Genomic DNA, 18,879 nt, shown 5'->3' on the forward strand with positions numbered 1-18,879 from the left:
ATAATTTGTGCTCAAATTACCTTAATAAGGTATCATGAAAATATAATTAAAGAGAAAAATCAGATATGAAAAAAACAGCAAACAGCAACAATAACAACTACAAAAAAAAGAAAGAAAGAAAGGAAATAAAAGGCATCCAAATTCAACAGGAATACTGTCTTTATTACTGACAGAAGTAATACTGTTTTTATTAGCAGATGAAATGATCTTCCTAAGGAATCCACAAAACCCCAAACCCATTAGAATTAATAAGTTCAGCAAGGTCACAGAATACAAGTTCAATGAATTGTATTTCTATACACTAGTTATGAACAATCTAAAAATGAACTTCAAAAAAGTCTATTCAGTAGCACCAAAAACAACCTAAGTGTCCATCATTGGATGAATGGATAAAGAAGATGTGACACATATATACAATGGAATATTACTCAGCCATAAAAAGAAACGAAATTGAGCTATTTGTAATGAGGTGGATAGACCTAGAGTCTGTCATACAGAGTGAAGTAAGTCAGAAAGAGAAAGACAAATACTGTATGCTAACACATATATATGGAATTTAAGAAAAAAAAATGTCATGAAGAACCTAGGGGTAAGACAGGAATAAAGACACAGACCTACTAGAGAACGGACTTGAGGATATGGTAAGGGGGAAGGGTGAGCTGTGACAAAGCAAGAGAGAGGCATGGACATATATACACTACCAAACGTAAGGTAGATAGCTAGTGGGAAGCAGCTGCATAGCACAGAGAGATCAGCTCAGTGCTTTGTGACCGCCTGGAGGGGTGGGATAGGGAGGGTGGGAGGGAGGGAGACGCAAGAGGGAAGAGATATGGGAACATATGTATATGTATAACTGATTCGCTTTGTTATAAAGCAGAAACTAACACACCATTGTAAAGCAATTATACTCCAATAAAGATGTAGAAAAAAAAAGAATAATTTAATAAACATAGGAAGAAATTTAATAAAAGAATTCAGACATACATTGAAAACTACAGTGCATTGTTGAAACAAATTAAAGAAGACCTCAATAAATGGAGAGACAGTCCATGATCATGGATTGGAAGACTCAATATTGTTAAGCTGACAATGCTTTCCAAATTGACTGAAAAATTCAACAGAATCCTTATAAAACTTCCTATTCTAATTCCAGAATTTAAAAAACTGATCTTAAAAATAATTTGGAAGTACAGACCTTCTAGAATAGTCAAAAATTTTGAATAATAAAAACAAATTTGAAGGACTTATACTTTCCATATTTCAAAATTTATTACAGGGCTACAGTAATCGAGACAGTGTAGTACTGGCATAAAAATAGACATGTAGATCAGTGAAGCAAAAATATCAAGAGTCTGGAAATAAACACTTACATTTATGTTCAATTGATTTTTGACAACTGTGCCAAGGCAATTTAATGGGGGTAAATTGTATTTTTTCAACAAACAGTGCTAGGACGATTAGATATCCACATGCAAAAAGATAAATTATACGGTTATGTCACACCACACATAAAAATAATCTCCAAATGTATCACATATAAATGTGAGATCTAAAACCATAAAACTATCAGAAAAAAAAACATAAAAATGAATTTTCACAGCCTTGGGATAGCTAATGATTTTTTAGAACTGACTACAAAAGCACAAACAATAAAAGAGAAAAATGATATGCTGTACTTCATGAAAATTAAAACCTTTTGCTTTTTAAATATGCAAGGAAGAAAGTAAAGTGACAAACCACAGACAAGGAGGAAATATTTGCAAATAATATGTCCAGTAAAGGAATTGTGTTCAAAATACACAATAACTCTCACTATTTAATAAGAAGACATATAACCCAATTAAAAACAGAGAAAACAATTTGAAGTCTATGCAAAAGACTATATGTGATATAAAATGATTCCATTTATATCAAATTCCAGAAAAGTCAAATCTGTAGCAGGAGAAAATAGCTTAGCGGTTGTCTAGGGCTGCGCGTAGAATGGGGAGTGACTACAAAATTGGAAGTGAGGTTTCTTTTTGAGGTAATGGAAATATTCTAAAATTAAATTGTGTTGATGGTTACAGAACTAAAAACTTAGTAAAAATCATTAAATCATATACCTAAAATGAGTATATTTTATGGTATGTAAATTATAACTCAATAAAGCTGTTAAAAATAAAATCTTAATAGTAAGAAAACAAACAATCCAATTTAAAAATGGGCAAATGGCTTGAATAGGCACTTCAACAAAGAAGATGCATTAATGACAAATAAGCACATGAAACTTGTCTAATATAAATATCCATTAATGAAATGTGAATTAAAAGCACATCAAGATACACATTAAAATGGCTAAAATTAAAACAAAAATACTGACAATACCAATTGCTGATGAAGATCTGGAACAAGTAGAACATTCATACACTGTTGGTATGAATACAACATGGTATAGCCACTGTGGAAAGCAGTTCCACAATTTCTTATAAAGTTAAATATACATTTATATAAATATAAATATACAATGTAAATATACATTATACATTTATACATGTATAAATATAAATATACATTTAAATGTAAAAATTACATTTACCAGTAATCCCACTCCTACTTATTTACTCTAGAGAAATGAAAACTTGTTTTCACACAAAAATCTTTAATGGATGTTTATGATCTATGAATAGATCATAATTGTTCAAAACTAGAAACAACCTAAATACCCTGCACAGGGTGGATGAACAAATAAACTTTGGTGCCTCCATACAAAGAATACCCTCAGCAATAAAACACGAGCAAACTTTTGATACACTCAACAGCTTAGATCTCAGAAATGTTATGGTGAGTGAAAATAGCCAGTCTCAAAGTTCACATATTGTATGATTATATTAATATGATATTTTCCCAAAAAATCCAGACTACAGTGGAGAAAGATAAATCAGGGCTTCCCAGGTTCTAGGGCAGAGAGAGGGTATGAATACAAAGGTATAGCATGAGGGAGTTTGTTTGTAGTAATGAAATTGTTTTGTGTCCTGATGGTGGTGACTGTTGCATGAATAGATTCATGCATTAAAAATCCTAAATCTGTACATCAATTAAAGTCAATTTTAGTACAGTTAATTTTGAAATTAAATAAAATTATGTAATTAAAATTTACATTTCCACACATCATGGGATCAAATTTGTGACTTCTAATCATATTAGACATTCTTGGTGTTAAAATGTTTGTGTGAAAGGGGTTACCATGTAAACACTAACCAAAGAAAAGATTGTCTAGAGACTGTCATATAGAGTGAAGTAAGTCAGAAAGAGAAAAACAACTATTGTATATTAACGCATATATGTGGAATCTAGAAAAATGGTACAGATGAACTGGTTTGCAAGGCAGAAATAGAGACACAGATGTAGAGAACAAACATACGGACACCAAGGGTGGAAAGCTGGGGGTGGGCGGTGGGATGAATTGGGAGATTGGGATTGACATATATATATATATATATATACTAATATGTATAAAAGATAACTAATAAGAACCTGCTGTATAAAAATAAAATAAAATTCAAAAACCATCACAAAAATTAGGCTTTAAGGCATGAGGTGTTAATAAATGCAAAGAGGGACATTTCATAATGACAAAAGGGATAAATTCATAGGAAGGCATAACAGTCCTAGATTTGTATAAATATTGCTTCAAGATATACAAAGCAAAATGGACAAAACTAAAATGAGGGATACATTCCCAGTCATAGTTGGACTATCACGCTTTTCTCAATAACTGAAAGAAGAAGACAAAACAACAACAACAACAACTAGTAAAGATAAAAAAAGATTTGAACATAACAAATGTGATGTAATTATAAAGGATCATTCATTATGTCAACAATTCTTTCCATTTTTTTTGAAACGTATATGTTGCTTGTAGTTTTTCATTTTTTTTTGTTTTTACTGAATGAACCCTTTAGAATGTTCTCCGCTAAAAATTAGCAAATGGAAAAATTAACAAATTAAACATATCCAAATAGAAGATGAATGGAAATTACTACGCAAAGGTAATGAAACTCAGGATGAGTTGTATGGAGCAGGTTACAGCAAAGGCAGAACGATTGTCCAGGTTTTGACAAGTAAATTAATAACAGAATAAAAGAGTAATGAGGACGCATATGAACATTTAGATCTTTCTACAAAGTAAGATTGTGGTAGAATAATTTTGTCCTGCTTTATAGAATGTTACATTTTCCCCTTAGATTATTAAATACACATTTTGGAAATATAGCAGAGGTCCCTCACAATACTGTGAGTTACTTCCAGGAACTGGACCATGATCCCACTGTATATATCAGAGAAACACCCCCTCATGCTTCTAGCAGGATGAAGGGGAAAAGGACTTTTTAAACACATCAGAGACTATTCTTCTTAACACAGACGTTTCTCTCCATTTAGATGGGACAGATGTCTAGAGTAGGTTAGAGTTGGCTATTTCCCTTCTCCCAAGTGGAAGGCTGATGCAGCTGGACTGGAGTATATCCTCCCCTCAGGACAGTTAGACTCCGATAATACCCCAGCAGATTAAACTCTGGCCAACTAGTTTCCTCTGAGGGCAGTCCTTGTTAAGAAGAAGTAAAAAACAAACTTATGGTTATCAGGGGGGAAAGAGCAGGGGAGGGATAAATTGGGAGATTGGGATTGATTACATACACTATACTATATGTAAAACAGATAACTAGTAAGGACCTACTGTATAGCACAGGGAACTCTACTCAATACTCTGTAATGACCTATATAGAAAAAGAATCTAAAAAAGAGTGGATATATGTATATGTATAACTGATTCACTTTGCGGTACAGCAGAAACTAACACAACATTGTAAATCAACTATACTCCAATAAAAATTAAAAAAAAAATAAAGGGAGGGAAAAAAACGAGAAACACTTGTGAAGTTCACAGAACAGAGACATAGGCTCACTAAATGACTGAGACCTAATTATAGGACTCTAGAATGCTTCCCCTTCCTCCGTACCTCACCACCACATTACTAACAGTCTATTTAGAGCAGTTCCTTTTATCCAGAACATCATGTCCAGCTATCAAAAGACAAAAAACAAAAAAACAAAAAACAAAACCTGAAGAGATGAAGCAAGCATGAGAACCAGGCATAGAAGGGATGTTGGAATTATCATACTGGGAATTTAAAACAACTGGATTAATATCATAAGGGCTCTAACTGATACAGCAGACAGCATGTAAGAATAGCTGGACGATGTAAGCAGAGAGATGGAAATCCTAAGAAAGAAAGAACCAAAAGAAGTGCTAGAGTTGAAAAACACTGCAACAGAAATGAAGAATGCCTTTGATGGGTTTATTAGTAGACTCAGCATGGCTGAAGAAAGAGCCTCTGAGCTAGAGTATATATAAGTAGAATCCATAAAAACTGAAAAGCAAAGAAAACAAAGACTGAAAAAACGGAAGAGAATATCCAAGGACTGTGGGACAAGTACAAAAGATTTAACATGTGCATAAGGTTCCCAAAAGGTTCCAAAAACCTTAACAGACACCTCACCAAAGAAGATATGCAGATAGTAAATAAGCATACAAAAAGATGCTCCACATCATACATCACCAGGTAAATGCAAATTAAAACAACAATGAGATACCACTACACACCTATAGAATGGTGAAACTCCATAACACCAGATGCTGGAAAGGATGTGAAGCAACAGAAACTCTCATACATTGCTACTGGGAATGCAAAATGGTTCAGCCACTTTGGAAGACAGTTTGGCTGCTTCTTAAAAAACTAAACATACTATTACCATATGATCCAGCAGCAGTTGTGCTCCTTGGTATTTACCAAATAGAGTTGAAGATTCATGTCCACAAAACAAAACAAAACAAACAAAACAAAAACCCACAAAAAACCAAAACAACAACAAAAATCAAACAAAACCCTGCACATGGATGTTTACTGCAGCTTCATTCATAATTACCAAAACCTTGAAAGCAACCAGGATGTCCTTCATTAGATGAATGAGTAAATAAACTATGGTATTGGTTTGGCCAAAAAGTTCGTTCGGTTTAAAGTAAAAATAAAAGACACATTTTTCATTTTCACGAGTAACTTCATTGAACAACGTATTCATTAACCAAACGAACCTTTTGGCCAACCCAATACATCAGATGATGAAATGTTATTCACTGCTAAAAAGAAATCTAGTATCAAGCCATGAAAAAACATCAACAAATCTTAAATCCACATTACTAAGTGAAAGAAGTCAATCTGAAAAGGCTACATACTGTTTGATTCTAACTATGTGATTATGGAAAAGACAAAACTATGGACACAATAAAAAGATCAGTATTTGCTAGGGGTTCAAGGGAATAGAGTTGAATAGGCAAAGCACAGAGAATTTTCAGGGGAGTGAAAATACTCTGGAGGAGACAATAATGATGGTTACATGTCATTACACATTTGCCTAAATGCATCGAATGTACAAGAGTGAAGCCTAATGTAAACTATGGACTTTGGGTGCTTATGATGAGTCAGTTAGGTTCATCAGTGGTAAAAAATGTACCAGATGTTGATAACAGGGAGGCTATGCAAGTGTGGGGGGCAGAGGATATATAGGAGATCTCTGTACCTTCCCTCAATTTTGCTGTTAACCAAAAATTGCTCTAAAAATAAAGTCTTAGAAAAAAAATAAAGGTATCATGAGTAGTTTGAATAGTGTTTACTTTATTCTTTCATATAACATATACAGAGCCAACATGTTTTCTATACCTTGGAAGAGTGTTGTACTCCTTTGTAAGTTTGAATCAGCTTCCAACATTTTATCCTTGAACTTTGAAAGTGGTGAAGTATCTGAGAGTTTTTTTTTTTTTTTTCATATGAAGATTTTTGCCAGTTCTCTTCCTCTGGGACATCTTCATCATTTGTCACTATCATTTTCCTCATTCATGTTGATAAATTCACCTTCACTAAGTTCCTCTGGCTGCATATTTAGAGTCTCTTGTAAAGTGACTGTCAACATTCTCTTATTCAGCTATTCTTCTTCATCTTCACCTATACTGGATTTGAATTTCACTTTCAGTGTTATCACTTTTTATTTCTTCCTCTTTGTTTGCAAGTCCTTCTCTTGATTAACCATTTCTCTAAGGTGTCATTTGAGTTTATCATTGAAAGACAATGAGGCAATGCAACTATGTGCTTTGCTGTCTGTGCATGAACTGACTAAGATAATCAGTGACCAATCAGTAACAGATTTTGAAAAATAGCAATATGATTGGTCACTGATTATGAAGTACATCTATAATTTGTGGAGTGATTCGTGAGAGCTTAAGAGCTAGCAGATAATTTTTTACATTATGCAAGTACTCACAGTTAATGTGACATGGTAAGAAAAACTTGAGCCACGCTGTTGAGGGGACCGGTGTTATATAAATAAATAATCTTGGTAACTGAAATTTGTGCAAAGCAAGGATTGCGTGTATTGAATTGTGCATGCATAGAATTGGTTATGTGTGTGTGTGTTCTTTGGCATATGTGTTCTATTTTTGAGCTGCTAAAACTTTAAAATGGTGCCCTTTTATATGTTTCTAAGGAGACCTTATTCAGTTTCATTCTTGTTCATTAAAGATAGTCTCATCAATGGTTTTGTGACTGGTCAATGGGGATTGTCAGTAATTTCTTACATAGGAAAGCACTGTAATCTATTATTTTAAAAATATTATTACACTAGTTTGTTTGTGAAATACCACAGCCTTCAACATGAAATTTAGCTTATGTAAATCTTTGTTGAAGAGATACTGAAAATATTTTTATTTTAGGAGTAAAACATTTTAAGTTAATGAAAACATGATGTAAGTTTAAGAGTTTTGAATTTATTTTATACCACGTAGTTAACTTAATGGGGAAAACGGCCTTCATATATTTATTTAATTTGAAGGTATAAAAATCAATACATATGGCACTGTGATGTCTTTTAAATTCAGTAAGTTTATTCATCTAAGAATTCTGAATTGTGATTAATAGTACTTCAACATAAACACTCAATTTGTGAGTTTTTAATTTCTTCAAAATTGTTTCCTATGCTCATTTGAAAATCTCCTAATCATTTTCTTTATAGATGATACAGTTTAGTATGATAATCACATATTAGGTTGTATAGAATATTTTAAATGTTTTTATTTAAATAGTAACTACTCATAGCCAATTTATTAGGAGATATTTTCTATACTTCTATAAAATAAGGAACTTAAAAAATGCTTCTACATTTCTGTGTTTTACTGCTCTAACACTATAAATGTGCTTTCCCCTGCTATGTGTTCCCAGTTACCATAGACTCTATCTATTCTTCATTTACTCAGTTGAGACACAGGTCTAGCCTTGTCCTCATGGAACTTAGAATCCAGTAGGGCAGGACATACAAACAACAATAAACATTGCAGATGAGCTAACTATATAGTATATTAGAAGGTGATACATGTGGTAAAGAAAAATTTAAAGCAATTTCAAATAGAGTAGTCAGGGTCCAGAAGCAGTACAGGTAATGAACAATATGTCTGGAGTAAGAGTGTTTCACACAGAGTGTAAGATCCTGAGGTGGAAACACGCTTAGTATATTGATGTAACAGAGGAATGCAGTGATGGTGGAGCAGAGCAGTGGAGTGTAAGTAGTAGGAGATAAGGTTGGAGAGTAACAAAGAACCAGTTACTATAAATTCTTATAGACTGTTGTAGGAACTTTGATTTCTACCCTGAGAGAACTGAGGTGCCATTGGAGGATTTGTAGAGGGGATATATTATCTGACACATTACAGGATCTCTCTGATTGTTGCACTGAGAACAAACCCAAGCGGAACAAAAGCAGGGGTAGGGAAACCAGTTAGGTGAGAAATGATATTGACTTGGACTAGGGAGGCAACGATAGACATCTTAAGGAGTGATTAGATTCTACATATATTTTGAAAGTAAAAGTGATTAGATTTTCTGATTGATTGGACATAAAGTATGAAAGAAGAGATGAGTGAGAATACTTCCAAGAGTTCTGACCTAGGGTTCAGATTTTTGACCTCAGAAGATTGTAGGAGGAGTAAGTTTCAGAGGAAAATCAGGAACTTGGTTTGGAGCATGTAAATTCTGAGATGCTTAGTAAACTTTCAGATGTTGAAGTTCAATAGATTATTGGATTTAGGACTCTGGTGGACTACAACTGAGGGATTCAAGTGAAGATATTAATTACAGTTTCATTAGGATATGGGACATGTTTGTCTTGTTTATTCCAGTGTGCCCCGTATCTATACAATGTTATTACTTAGAAGGTACTTAAGAAATAGCTATTGAGTGAATGACTACAAATATAGTGATTTGTGTGCTGGTAAATGTTTAACCACAAGCACTCTAAGGAAAAAAAAAACACAGAAACAAAACAAAACTCATGACTTCTAGCATTTGCAAATTTCTGTGGTGTAAATACTCCTACCATGATTTCAAGCTACCAAAGTAACATCACTAAATGCAGAGTTGAGAAGAAATGTGCACAATTGATTCCCTCTAACAAGTATAAATCAGCTCCAGAGCACAATTGAGCCCTTTGTTGCTTAGTGATAAAATCAGATACACATTTTCCTTACTTACAGGTATGCGTAAAAGAAAAATTTAAATAACCTTGATACTTGGGCAGATTTGAAGGTAAAAAAAGTCATAGATAATAATACAAACTCAAAATGGGGGACTTCTTAAGCAAATATTTAAAAACTTTTGTCATATACCAGACTAAATAATAGAAATACTGAGCTAATTTATCCCTGTATCTTTAGGCAGTCTTCTAAATTACTCCACATAAGTGTGATATCTTTACATAATTCCTGGGGAAAAGATTTCACAGTTTACAAAATAATCCATTGTAATGTGAAGGTACTCTTTTGCCAGAGATGTCTTCATGATTTCTAAATTAGCCTAGAAAGTGTGTTAAAAATGTTTCCATAAAACATCTATCACTAAAAATCTATACAAAGTTTAATCAAGTTGTTCTCTCCTTGAGTCTAAACTCTTTAGCGTGTATCTCAGAGTCATTATTAGGTCCTTAAACAGTATTTATTTATTTAATTAATATTTAAAAATTTTTATAGTGATAAAATATACCAAACATAAAATTTACCATTGTAACTATTTTTAAGTGTACAGTTCAGTGGTACATTCACATTATTGTGCAACCATCACCACCATCCATCTTCAGAACTTTAATTAATTAGCAATGTATTTTGTTTCATGTAAAAGAAGTACATTTTGTTGTAGATAATTAGAAAAGGAAAAGTATAAAGGAAAACAAAATTACCCAAAATCTCAGCATTCAGAGAAAATCAAATCTATATCTACCTTATTGCACATATAGAATTATATCAGACTGTTAAATCCATAGTCTAAAAATTCATCGTGTGTTAGAGATCCTGCTGAGTCTAAAGTGGGATTCAGACTCTGACTGTGTCTAATGAAGTGGTGGGGCTTCAAACCCCAGTTGTATATTTTGCACCATTTATCCAACATACCAGTGAGCAAGCCTCAGTAAGAATGGTGTATTCTCAAAGCAATGAGGCATAGGGAAGTAGGGAAACAATTCCTCATCCTGGACATGTGGTTTAGAGCTGAGCCCCAGGGAGAGAGAGTTGCAAGTAGAAGATGAAGGAACACTGGTCTTTAAGAATTTGTTAATGGAGCAAAGATTAGGGACAAGATAATTCCTCCAAATTCTATTTGGAACACAAATAGACATCACAAAAACTTCAGGCAGAGGGCAGTTTGTAATTTATGACTTCTGCAGATTTGGATGCAATATGCCCAAAACAACTGGAGAAAGGCATGGCTTCTTCCAGAGACACTATTATGTTCTGTACCAAAGTGCTGACATTGCTGTTTCTTTCTTTCTCTCTCTCTGGCCAGGGTATGGTGAGGAGAATGGAAGTGCTAAGGAGGACTACTGATGAACTCTCATCAGACTTTCCTAGGGATTCTTTGAAATAATTGGAGACTAGCAAGAAATGGTTTATAAGCAAAGGTTATAAAAAGATTAAAAATGTTTGGATATGCATGTTAATGTTAGCACATTTGTATACATGTGCCTAGAGACTTGAGAGAACTGATGTTATATTCAAATGTAATTTTAAAACTTCTACATAGAATTTCATTTTTAGATGCCTCATCATTCATTTCTTTTTGTTGAGCTTTTTAGTTGTTTTCAGTTCTTTGAATTTTGATTTGAAAAATATCTTTGAACATGTTGGAAAATTGCACCTTGAAAGATTTTTGACAATATATACCCAACGGTTAGATTAAACCATATGAAATGTTAATTGACATTTTAAACTATTAAAAACTGACAATTACATATGGTTCAATCTAAAATCATGTGTTAAAATGCCATGTTTACTACAACTTAGCAATCTCTGCTGATTTTAATGGAAAAAATTTATATCTCATCACTTTAATTTTTATATGATTCCTTTTATGATTCTTTTATTCAGGAATCTGGATTGTGTGCTTACCATGTGCAAAACAGTATGATAGGCATAAGGATACAGTAAAGACTAAGAACAGAGGGAACTTGTCTTTATGATGTTTATAAGTTTATTAGAGGAAATTATTAATCAAGTATTCTTAATTTAATATATAAAAATGCTATGTCTAACATGTGCTAAGAGAATCTACAAAGTGACATTTAATTTAAATTGGGAGGCTTATGGAACGTTTCCCTGTGAAATGAGATTCAAGCTGTTATCTAAATGAGGAGTATGTTCAACTAATGAGGAATGGGCAGAAGGGAATTTGAGACAGAAGGAAAACTGTGTTTAAAGGCTTTATGGCAAAAAGATAGCATCACACATTTAGGCCCTTGAAAGAGGATCAGAGTGACTAGAACAAAGATTAGGAAGTTGAGGTATAGTATGAGTTGAAGTTGGACAGGTCAAGGAACCAGGCTATCCAAGGTATTATTATCTGGATTAAGAATATTCTTCTTCTCATAACAGCAATGGGAAAACATTGTAGCATTAAGTAGGAGTGCAGAAACATCTTCTTATATATACTAAGGTGGATTAAGATTAGATGTGGGGAGACCAATTAAGAGGTGTTTTTAGTAGTCCAAGAAAGATATGATAGTAGCTTGGACTAGGGAAGTGGGGGTAGAGTCAGAAAGAAGGTAATAGATTGGGAGCTATTTGAACAACTGAATGGATGCTTGTACTGTTTATTGAAATGGGGAACACTGAAAGAGGAAGAGGTTTGGAGGTAAGATAATGGGTTTGGAGGAGTTTGAGGAGCTTTTCAGACCCCAAGTGGAAACGTCAGGTACACGAGCAGAGCTCAAAGACGGTTTAGAGGATTTTAAGCTGGTGATCCATTTACTTTTTGAGTTTTAAAACATATGTATGTATTATTTCTATCTTATATGTACCTACTGTAATTTAAACAATTAAAGTAAAAATGTTATAGAGTAAGATAAACATCTATATCTTCATAACATATAGTGTCCAAGATTTATAATTTGTTCAATAAATTTTAATAACCCTGTATGGTAAATTTAAAATGACATGATAATGTGGTACTATTTTAGTAATTAAAAAATATATCTTTATTTATGCATGTACATAATGTAATATGTGAGATATACATATCACAAAAAATGAAGAGAGGGTTGAAATGTGAACATGAAGATCATAGATAGGCTATATTTGGGGTGTAGGACAATTACAGGTAAATTTAACTTTCTAATATTTCTATTTTTAATTGTTTTCACTGTGCATGTATGATCCTTATAATGCATGAGGGGAAAATAAGTTTCAATAAGAGACTGGTATAGAGGATGGATCAGGATCAGAGACTGGGGACTGGAATGAGAATGATTTGTAGAGCTTTTGCCATATGTTACAACTTTGAATTATCTGATTCTCAAGCTATATCCAAAGTTCAGGTGGAAAAAAATACTTTTGGAGGAAATACATTTTATCCTTTTTTGTAGTTTTTTCAATGCAACAAACCAGACCATCTGGAAACTGTGCTCAGATAGAGGTTTTACCCTGAGAATATCATTCACTGAGTTCTGCTTTGGCATATGTCTTTGGCCTACTCAGAGGAATGCTAAGCAAACACCTATGGGAAATCTTCTTTTGCATTTATGACACTGTGGTTGAGGACACTGTCCTCTTAATTGCCCATGCAAAGAATTTCTTGAAACTCAAATATCAGAAATTCCTAAGCCCTTAAGGAATGTGTATATATTGTTTATACAGTGTAAACAAATTTACTGATTTTATTTCCTTTTTTGTTTGTTCACTAAGAGGCTCAGAGACATATTTGAAGCTTAACTTTCATAAATGATTGGGACTCTTTGACCTGAATGTCCATGTTATAACTTCACTCCCATCTTGTTTCTATTTTCTCCCTTTCTATTTTTTCCAGTTTTAATTTTTCATTCATTTATATTTGTCTACTTTATTGTATGGATTGTTATGTGTCTTCTATAATTCAAAAGAAAACCAATTAGATAATAGAAAAAATGGAAACTGTTCATTCAAAAGTGAAAAATGAAGCTGTGGATTTGAATGAGATCACTTAGAAATAGAGAATAAAGTAAGGACAAAATCAGGTCCAGGATTTGGTATTGTGGAACCTATGCATTTAATTACTACATAGAGGCAGAGAATTAGAAATAATTCTAATTATTGAGAATTAATAATGCCATGGAAGAGAGGCTGAGGGGGTAGGAGGTGATCAGGACAGTTGGAAGCCAAGAGGCAATAGCCACCTGTGAGGAATACTACTAAAAGGTCAAGGAAGTCGAGGATTAAAATGCTCACTGGATTTCTCAATAAGGCTCTTTGGGTAGAGTGTTGGGAAAAGAGTTCAGATTTGAATTTCTTGAGAAGCAAATAACAGGTGAAAAATGGAGAAACAGAATATAAGCAATCCATAATTTAATGTTTGTCAGACACTTTTATTTCTTCTTTTGTGAATTGTTTGTTACTTTTGTTCTTTTTATATGAGATATATATATTTTTTTTAGTGTGTAAGAATATGTTATATATTCAGCATTTTTTACACTGTGTCTGTTAAATATGATATAAACTCCTTTTTCTCCCCGTGTTGTTAATGTAACATTGATATCAACTGGAGTTCTGCTAGTTATCTAAGAGGCACTTCTGATTTCACCTTTGTGATAATTTTATGTTTCATTCATTCAATTAATACACATTTATTGCTTTCATTATGTACTCAGGATTAATTTTATAAGAATTTTCATTTGAATTTGAATTTGTTTGATAGTTTTAATCGAACTTTCACAGCACACTACAGCAGTAATTTTAGTGACTGCAAATGGGGTATTTTAAAATCCTTGAATAAGAACTACAAATTGTAAAAGGAGCTAAAGATTCATAAAAATTTTTCTAAAAGTAATCTTTTCCAAAGCATAGTTTTAGTTACTATTTTGCAAAGAATGCAAATGTAAACCAGTTTATCTTGGGCTAAGCTCATGCAGTTTATCATCTGGGCTAAATAATGAGTCAAGTCTTATTGTAATAAAGAATGTAACTGCATGGGCAGTGGCTCTCCCTAAAGTAGAGAGGAATGAGGAGATTGGCTCAGGCACTAGAATTAAAGACTGATAAAGATGTTTTTTAAAAAAAATTACCGAAGTATTTATAACCATAATATTTAAAGCAATGGTAAAATTTACCACAATACATTTAGATAATTTGTTACCACATTCAGGCCTTATGATTTTTTATGACTATATATTTTTATCTGTCCATAATAAGCTTCAAAAGAAATAGAGGTTCTATGAATACTTTGCATAACAGCTTTATGAGAAGCAAAATTTTTAAAGTATAGCATATAAGATAACTTTTTATCTATTTGGCTAAAAATATAACTTACTTCAGTTAGATTAAATATTTATTTTACTCATTATTTATGTCAGGTGTCCCTGGGTTTGAAGAATATAAAGTATTTTTTGCTGTGTTTGTTAATGCTTTTGAAATTATTAAATAAAACATATTAAATTACTTCCTTAAGGTTTCCAGGTAAAAAACAGTGACTGTCACTTAAAAAATTCTTTAAATATTTTAATCAATACTGGACCCTATGCCCTGAAATTGTCCCTTACCATATGTTAATAAACCTTCCTAGAGTTTCTAACTTAACTTCAAAAATGTGCTTAGAAAATGAAAGAAGATATTTTCTATTTTCTAATATCCCTGTATGTCAAGTGGGATATGCCATACATTTTAAAAAAGATAATATTTCTATTATAAACTGTTCTATTAATTTTCTAACACCTGCATTCTTAATTAAAACATAGGTAATATATATGTAAGATGTGTTATATATAAAGTAGAGCAAGATTAGAGGCAATTTCACTTGTTCTCCAACTTGGGGCTAATTTTATTGCTTTTTGTACTCACCTCTGTCCCTACAAAAATGAAGGGGTGAGATACTTGTGGAAAATCAGAGATAAAGGGGAAAGGAAGATTGGCAGTTTCAGAGGCTTTTTTTTTTTTTTTTTTTCCCGATACGCGGGCCTCTCACTGTTGTGACCTCTCCTGTTGCGGAGCACAGGCTCCGGACGCGAAGGCTCAGCGGCCATGGCTCACGGGTCTAGCCGCTCCGCGGCATGTGGGATCTTCCCGGACCGGGGCACAAACTCGTATCCCCTGCATCGGCAGGCGGACTCGCAACCACTGCGCCCCCAGGGAAGCCCTCAGAGGCTTTTAAAATGTGGTTTTATGCTTACTTATCCTAGTTAGTGGCAACTAACCACTGCTCCTTCAATATAACCCCCTGGGCGTGGCATTTGAAAATTGTTTCTAAAGCTTTATGTCATCAAGACCTCTATGATCACTATTTCAAAACAGTAAACACAGAGGATGGACTTACGGAAAAAAAAAGTAGTGTTTTCTTATTTTTTCTCATAATGGTGGCTTAATGTAGTAAGAATTAATATTAAGCCTCATTTTACTTTGAACAAGTTTAATATAGAAAAAAAGTGTTTTTTTTATTTTCACAGATGAGGACATAGTTACTGAAGTTAAAGTGACTTCAATCCCCTCCGCCGGCCTCCATGCATCCCCCTTGCAAGCTGCCAATCATAAAATGAAGACTAAAATCAACTGGTGTGTTTCTTCTTTAGCATAACATTGAATTAAAATGTAACTATCAGTAACAGGTAGAGGTTTACCATCGTGTTAACACAGTATGCATAGTCCATGATGTTCAATATGAGAAAGAAAAAAAACACACAGAAATTTCATAAACTGGAACCTGAGGACAACTGTTGGAGGTCTCTCCAGCTTCTTAAAATTGCTTGAGAATCTCAGAATCCCCACTGTAGATGGGGGGACATTCTAAAAGATTATCTTCAACAGTTATAAAGCGGTGTGCCTCATTTCTTTTCTTTTTTTTTTTTTTTTTTTGCGGTACGCGGGCCTCTCACTGTTGTGGCCTCTCCTGTTGCGGAGCACAGGTTCCGGACGCGCAGGCTCAGCGGCCATGGCTCGCGGGCCCAGCCGCTCCGAGGCATGCGGGATCTTCCCGAACTGGGGCACGAACCCGTGTCCCCTACATCGGCAGGCAGACTCTCAACCACTGCGCCACCAGGGAAGCCTGGTGTGCCTCATTTCTTAACCACCTATTCTTTGGGCTTTTTGTTGCCCATCATCTGAATGATTTGGATGCCATCTTCCCGACACAGGGTTTACCCATCTCATGGCCTTCACAGATTACTGAAAGTGAAATCTACCTGAAACACTGTGGAAACTGCTAGCTGACGGCAATCATTTGGAAGGAGCTTATTGCCTCTGATGGATCCTCCATAAGTGGGAGACCGAACCAGTGTTGGCCTTGGGGCAAGGATGGGGAAGGGGATGGACCAACAAACCAGAGGGAGGAGAAGGGTAACTTATCATTCATTTCTCTGACAGAATAACGACTGACAGAAGGAAAGCCAAAAAGTACATTTTACAGATAACATAATTTTTGTGGCAATTGCTTGAAGCCATCTGAGAAAATGTGCGAGTACTAAGCGTTTCTAGCTGAGTTTGTCCTACTTGGAATGACAGATTTTCCCCATCTCTCTCATTCACCTTCTTCAGTCCTTCTAGATGCCCTTAATGGGGATCAGGGGGATTAGGGTGGGAGTGGGGAGGCCATAGAAGCAGAAACCAGTTCAGCCATTAGAAGACTACAAATGGGTTAGTGACCTCCTTTCTTCAAGAACTTTTAACTGGTCCCTTTCCTTTTATCAAACCCATTTTGTCACCATTTCCTTTGTAACCTTATCCCACCGCCCAGCTCCTCTCTCCCTCCCCCTCTTCCTCCCTCCCTGTCTTCTCCTCACCTGTCCACTGCAATGGCCGTCATAGAGTAGATGCTGGCGAACACCGCTGTGATAGGAAAGAAGTTCTGGAAGCGACAGTAGTTGGCGCCGAAGTACCACTCGCTGTGAAGCGCATAGATGAAGTTGACCAAGGTGTTGAAGGCGGCCATGGAGGCGTCGGAGAAAGCCAAGTTCACGAGGAAGTAGTTGGTGACAGTCCGCATGCGCTTGTGGGCCAGGATGATCCAGATGACGATGAGATTCCCGAAGACCGCCACGGCCACCACCACGCCGTACGCTAGGGACCAGAGCGCAATGCGCCAAGACGGCTGCACGAACTGGTTGGTGAGGTTGGCCCGGAACTGCGAAGGCGCCGCGGAGGCCGCGGCCAGTCCCAGCGTGGAGGAGGAAGCGGAAAGATTGCCGGCTTGGGCTAGCAGTTGCAGCCACTCGGTGTCAGCCTTTCCCGCCGCTGCCCCAGCCTCGAGCGCGGCACTCGGGTTCCCGGCGTCCGCACCCGCTGTTCCCCCGTCCGTCCAGTTCGCGGCTACGGGGAGCGAGGCCATAGCGATGGGTCGGCAACCCGGTTCCCCTCACTCAACCACTGCCCGCCCGGGCAGTCTCCCTCGAAGTTCTTCTCTGCTTCCCGGTAGCTTTGCTGCTCAGTGGACCTCAGCCCCGCCCGAAAGCGGGGTAGAAAGGTACCCACAGCCCTTTCTGGTTAAGGGATGCTTTGAACCTGCAGGTGATGGGGAGAAGGGAGGCACTTTCCCCGAGGAGTCTGCGAACCTAGCAGGCAGGCAGGATGAGACAGTCGGAAAAAGAGATGCTAAGGGCTGTCGCCCGCGGAGAACTCCGGGGTCGCCCCTGCGCGAGTTCCCGGGCACCGGCTGGAGCGCTGAGGATCGGGGGCTGCTGCGAGCTTTATAGTTTGTTATAGTGCCCTACTTCCGTGACGTTGTGCGGAACTGACGAGCCCCTTCTTGGAATAAGATTGCCCTCCTTTCCTCCACCCCCGCCCTTTGGGTTTCATTCATTCGCTACTCGGCGGGTTGATACACTGAAGGAAGGGCTGCACTTTCTCATACGTAAAATCGTTACAAGATTGTTTTCCGTCTTTTAACTTCAAGATAGTTTGCTGAGGTCCCTGCTTTCAGACATTTACTGTGGACTATTCTTTTCTAAACCAGTTTAACCATTCACCCGTAAAGCAAAGGCACGATCCCCGGAGATTTTTCAGCTAGGGCTAGAGCATGTGTGGGTGCAGCCTGCTGAGGACTGTGGGCACCTAGAGCCGCGCGCTTTGTTAGGTGCCACTGGTTTTTGGAATTTCACTCAACTTTCTGCTCGTGTGTTTCTATTCTCGCTTCTCAGATCCCGTTTCTTCTCGTTCCCCCTTCCCAAATCCACCCATTTCCCCTCTTCCTCTAATCTCTATCACCAGAAATCTGACCCCTCCTCTCCCCCAGGCAGAGAGAGACTATGGTTTTTCCTGGAAGATTCTGCTCAGGTTGGAATGCCATAAAACAATGAGGGTAA

The 18,879-nt window shown here is 36.0% G+C and overlaps 1 protein-coding gene across 1 annotated transcript in view; it reads right to left on the reverse strand.

Moving 5' to 3' along the window:
• TACR3 (tachykinin receptor 3) overlaps nucleotides 1-18,444 on the reverse strand; it is a 61,070-nt gene extending 42,626 nt beyond the window's left edge. The window contains exon 1 of the mRNA XM_029235610.1: nucleotides 17,362-18,444. Within this exon, the coding sequence (XP_029091443.1) occupies nucleotides 17,362-17,906 (545 nt within the window). The 5' untranslated portion in view covers nucleotides 17,907-18,444. The remainder of the gene's footprint in view (nucleotides 1-17,361) is intronic.
• Between the last annotated feature and the right edge of the window lie 435 nt (nucleotides 18,445-18,879).

This window comes from Monodon monoceros, unplaced genomic scaffold (genome assembly GCF_005190385.1).
Source record: "Monodon monoceros isolate NGI ecotype Baffin Bay Population unplaced genomic scaffold, NGI_Narwhal_1 Super_Scaffold_20, whole genome shotgun sequence".
In the NCBI taxonomy this organism is placed as follows: Eukaryota; Metazoa; Chordata; class Mammalia; order Artiodactyla; family Monodontidae; genus Monodon; species Monodon monoceros.